At 57.8% G+C, this 5,190-nt stretch overlaps 1 protein-coding gene across 1 annotated transcript; it reads left to right on the plus strand.

The window, feature by feature from the left end:
- Window positions 1–510: 510 nt before the first annotated feature.
- On the plus strand, window positions 511–2,140 carry LOC134042274 (serine/threonine-protein kinase pim-1-like; the record flags this gene model as incomplete). The annotated part of the gene is made up of 5 exons (XM_062489449.1): window positions 511–615; window positions 709–759; window positions 988–1,357; window positions 1,571–1,747; window positions 2,022–2,140. Coding segments are annotated over 5 exons (822 nt in total), but the record flags the coding sequence as incomplete, so codon positions are not given.
- Window positions 2,141–5,190: the final 3,050 nt, after the last annotated feature.

The raw sequence follows: 5,190 nt of genomic DNA on the forward strand, positions 1-5,190 counted from the left end.
GCCCTCCGTGCCCTTCTCCCTCTCAGACTCCCTGTGATCCCGTTCGGTCCCGTCCTTGTTGCGCCTCTCCCAGCCCGGCTCATGCCGCGCCCCGCAAGGCGGCCGTGGGCGAGCCGGCCCCCTGCCCGTCCCTGTCGGGCACGCCGCGGTGCCGCCTCCGCGGGGCTCAGTCCGTACCGCCTGTGGCACCTTTTGAAGAGCCTGTGGACGAGCTCCTCGCTGCACTGGTGGCGGTGGTGGAGCAGCAGCGTCTCTTGGCTCCGCCTGGCGCGGGCCCTGGCGCTGACCCGGCCCCGACCGAGGCCCCTCCCGCGGTTCCGCCCACAGCTGGCCCGCAGCCGCCCGGCTCCCGCCCCGCCGCCGGCGCATTCCCCCGAGCGAGCCTCGCCGCCCGGCAGTTCGGCCGCCGGCCCCGAGGCGCCGGAGCCCGGGGCGGCTCGGGAAGCAGCGGCGGCCGGGGCGGGCGGGTGCCCCGGGCAGAATGCCGAGAGCGCGGTGCCGTCCGCACGGGCGGAGAAGCCTCCCCTGGAGCAGCTGTACCGGGAGGGCCCGCTGCTGGGGAGCGGCGGCTTCGGCAGCGTTTACGCCGGGACCCGGCTCGCCGACGGCGTCCCGGTAAGAGACGGGGCCGGCTCGGAGCGGGGAGGGGGGCGGCGACCGGCGAGCGGCGGGCGGCGAGCTGAGCCCTCCGCTCGCCTTGGCTTGCAGGTGGCCATCAAGCGAGTGTCCCGGGACCGCGTCTTGGAGTGGGCGCGGCTGGTGAGTGAGCGGGGCCAGCGGGAGCAGGCGGCGGGGCGTGGCGGGCGGGGTAAGGCCAGGCCCGGCCGGGTGGGAGCCGGGACGCTGCGATGGGAGCGAGCGTGGAGCGAGCGGGGGCCGCGCAGCGTCCCGGGCCATGGGCAATGGGAGCTGCGGTGGCGCCGGGCAGGGGGTGGCGAAGGCGAGCGCAGCATCGGCGCCGCTGACGGCATGGCGGCTCCCCCGCAGCACGACGGCGCCCTTGTGCCCCTGGAGCTGGTGCTGCTCTGGATGGCGTCGTGGCCCGGCTTCCGCGGCATCGTGCGGCTCCTGGACTGGTTCGAGCTGCCCGACGGCTTCGCGCTGGTCATGGAGCGTCCGGAGCGCTGTCAGGACCTCTGGCACCTGCTGCACGCGGGGGGGTTCCTGCCAGAGCCCGTGGCGCGGGCGCTGTTCCGGCAGGTGCTGGGGGCCGTGCGGCACTGCACCAGCCGCGGCGTCCTGCACCGCGACATCAAGGCCGAGAACGTGCTCGTTGACCTGGCCACCGGCGAGGCGAAGCTCATCGACTTTGGCTGCGGCACGATCCTGCAGGACACCTTCTACACCCAGATGGCTGGTGAGCCCAAAGCCGGGGCCCAGCCAGGCAGTGGAGCTTCTCCCCTGTGCTTCCACAGGTGGAACACACAGGGAGGGAGGGAGGGGGAATGCTGCTTCAGCCGGCTGCAGCCAAGTTGCATTTTGGCAGGAGCTGGGGCTGGCTTTTGAGGAGCTGGCTGGGAGGGAGGGAGCAATCAGCATTGGCCTGATGAGCTGTGCCCGTGTGCCATAGGAACGCGGGAGTACTACCCACCGGAGTGGATCCTCTTTGGCCGCTACCATGGCCAGCCAGCCACCATCTGGTCCCTGGGCATCCTGCTCTATCAGCTGGTGTGCAGGCACCTTCCATTCAAAAGCAGAGAGGACATCGTCCGGGGACAGCTCTTCTTCCCGCCCCGGGTGTCTCAAGGTGGGGATGGGCCTTCAAGGCACGGGAGCAAGAACGGCTTTGGGAGAGGGCAGGTGGCACATAAGTGTCCTGCTGTTGCAGCTGGGGAGGAGGTTCATCTCCTGGGCTGAGCTGGACGAGGCGGCACGTGTGCCTCTGCTGCTCTCTTCCAGAAGAGAGGATGGATGGGAAGCTGTGCGAACAGCTCTGAGCACTCTTAGTGTGCTGTGGGCACTGTGAAATCTGGGAGAGCATGGACAGGAGCTGACCAGCAGTTTCTGGTTTCTCTCTGCAGAGTGCCAGCACCTGATCAGGTGGTGCTTATCCATGGACCCTGCAGACAGGCCATCCTTGGATGACCTTTTAGAACATTCTTGGGTGCAGAAGCCCCACCTGGCCCAGGAGACAGCAGAGATCCATCCCTCTGCACAGTAGAATCCAGGATGCCCGCAAGCAGCAGCTGCTCGTGTCTCGTGGCTCTCAAAGAATTCCCCAGAGCATTTCCCAGTGGCCCTGGCATGGAGCAGAGAGCACAGCCAAGGAGGTGCTTCCTCAGGTCCCCGGCGATTTGTGGAGGGAGCGGCTCAGGGCTCCCCATCCTATTGGAGAAATTGTGGCACGGTGCAGTGAAGTTGCCACAGAGTGGAAAAGGGGAAACATCCCCCTGCAGCTCAATGGCCTCGTGATGTCCCCGCGAGCCAAGGCACATCTGGTGTGTTCTTCTGGAGATCAGCGCAGAGCTGGAGAACGCCGTTCTTGCGCTGGCCACTGGCAGGGCAAAGCTGATGGGCTTTGGTTGCAGCCCCTTCCTAGAGGACACGCTCTGCACCCCGACGAAATCAAGATGAGTCCCCAGGCGGTGCAGGGGTGGGGGGATGCTCGTGCCTCCAGGCATGGCAGGGCTCAGCCTGGCCACGTGCCGGTGGTTCCCCTTGGGGTGGCAGTGGACAATATTAATCTTTCTGCCAACTGCTCAGCTGCTTTTTGGTGGGGCAGGGGATGGATGTTGTGGAAGGGGAGCCGGCTCCTGGCCTCGCTGACAGCTTCTTCCTGCCAGCATGGCACAGGCTGGAGTGGGGGCATCCGGCCTGACAAAAGCATGCATCCATGTGGATAGGGAGCAGCAGAGGGGGACGGGTTCTTTAGCCATGGCCCAGCTGCTCTGCTTTGCAGGCCCTTGAGGAAGGGGTGGGCATACAGGTGGGAAAGGTAGGGTTTTTCCCCACCACTGGAGAGATTTTAGTATCATAAAGAGCGGTCAGACCTTCCCCAGGCCCGTGAAACGGTGACAACCTTTGGTGCTTTTTCTTGTTTCCAGGTCTTGTTTTGAAATGACTTTCATGCAATTGTTCTTGTGTTTTTTCCAGAAAGATTGCAGCTTGTGTCCAGACCAGATGGAGAAGCACCGGCACCGTCCGTGGAGTGCATCCCGTGCCGGTGCTACCCGGGGAGGGTCCACGGTGTGGATGTCCCCTGCAAAAGGATAAGGACCTTGTGTGTGATCGGCTCCTCTCCTGGCAGCAGCTCTACCCCCGCCCAAAGTTGTCTGTGTCTTTGCCCTCCACTCCAAAATAGGCAGGCAAGGCTGGACTTGAACAAGGTTCAAGTCCTTCATGGTCCCTTGGCATTAAAGGGATCAAGTAAAACTCTCGTATGCAGTAATTGGAGTACAGCTACTGTAGGGATAAAGGAAATGTTGGGAGCTGGGACATCCTTCTTGTCTCCTTTGTCTCCCCAGGTGTTGTAGCCTGGATAGCTGTTAAGATGGTTGCAGGTAAAGGAGCAGCAAGGGCCTTTGTATGGGATCCACGGAGATGTTTATTTCAGCCACTGCGTGGATAGTCCAGGGTCAGAGGCAAAGACAAAGGGGAACGTCGGGGTGAGGGTCCAGGTTGAAGCAGATGGGTGTCCTGGGCAGGGGGAGCATCAGGGAGCACTTACCAGGGGACATGGGGGTGGCACAAAGGTGGGGTTAGGGCATGGGAGCCAACAGGGAAACAGGGTGGGAGTGACCAAAAGCCTGAGAGACAGGGAGAGGGCAGGGGGCTGGCCCAGGGAACAGAACAGGGCTACATTGGCATGACAGAACAGGGCTTGCTATGAGAGAAGCCTCTCGTGTCTCCCTAACTAGGGAATGCCTTTTAGGGTCTCCACAGTGGGGTGTTTTGAGTTCAGTTTGAGTTTGGGTGGAGACACTGCTTTAGTGTAGTGGTTTTGGATTGTTAATTTGAACGTTTTTAGTTGTGAGATAGGATTAGGAGGAAGATAAAACAGGCTTAGCTCTAAATGGTACAAAGACAAGCTTTATTACCAGAAACTATAGGGGAAAAAAGAAGAAGAAAAATTAGAATAAAACTTCAGACTACTCTTCTTCTTTCCACACATTTGTTTTTTTACATTGACAACATACAAAGAACAACTCAGTTCGTTTACCTTTTCTAAAATAGTCATTTACTTGTTTCTTTCAGAGAGGAGATTCTTCAGCCTATAGAGATTTTTTCATAAGAAACCATTTGTAAGTGGTCTTGCTGTTCTAGTGTTTAGCCGTCAGGGAGGATAGAGATCTGGTTATTATGTAATATTTTTTTTCTCAACTAACATTTTAATTCATAACTAATACTGAGGACCATATCAACTTATGAGGCACACTTAAAGGATTATAATAGTTGAAACAAAAGCTTACTCCACTTTTAAAAATAGAGGGTGTTTTTCTTCTTCCCTAGGGAGAAGCAGGGGTTTTTTCACTATTTAAACCTAGGGCACTTACAGCAATTTTAACATTGGTTTATTTTAACACCAACGCTTCTTCTTACATCTAGAGTTAGAATCTTTAATCCACCCCATATTTTTTTATGTGTTATAGGGAAACAAGGGTTGCTTTTCTGTAGCATAAAAAAAAAGGGAAGAATTTCAGTCTATGTCTTCCTTCCCTCAGCTGAGACTTGACTCTTCTCGTACTTTGAATTTGGTGTTTTTTGTGCTGTTTTTGTACATATTATCATTTTGGTTCTCTGTTTTTTTTTCCACAGGACAGAGAATAAAGTATTTGTAAAGTCATATTTTGGGCAGTGAAAAAGTTAATATTTTGCCGGGGCAGGAGAGGGTTCTGTGATTGTTTTTAGGTGGGGCGGCCGGAGCTCTTTACCATAAGGAGCCTTCTAAGGCCGCGCCGGGGCCGGGCTGGGATTGTAGGGCCCGGCCAGAAAGCGGAGATGAGTTTTTTGGTTGTAAGGTTGTTTTTTGGCGTTTGCTGTACGTAATGTTAGTGGTGGGCTGGTGGTTTTCCTTTTCCTTTTGCCAGCAGCCGAGGTTGGGGCCCTTGCCAGATCGGGGCCCAGCTGTCTCTCCCCCAGGCCGTGTGGGCGGTGAGGCAGGCCTTTTTTCCACCTTTATCTCTTACTGTTCACTTCCTCTTGCTGGAAACGGGATTGTTGGAACACTTCAGAGGAGACGGCTTATCCATA

This window comes from Cinclus cinclus, chromosome 3 (genome assembly GCF_963662255.1).
Source record: "Cinclus cinclus chromosome 3, bCinCin1.1, whole genome shotgun sequence".
In the NCBI taxonomy this organism is placed as follows: domain Eukaryota; kingdom Metazoa; phylum Chordata; class Aves; order Passeriformes; family Cinclidae; genus Cinclus; species Cinclus cinclus.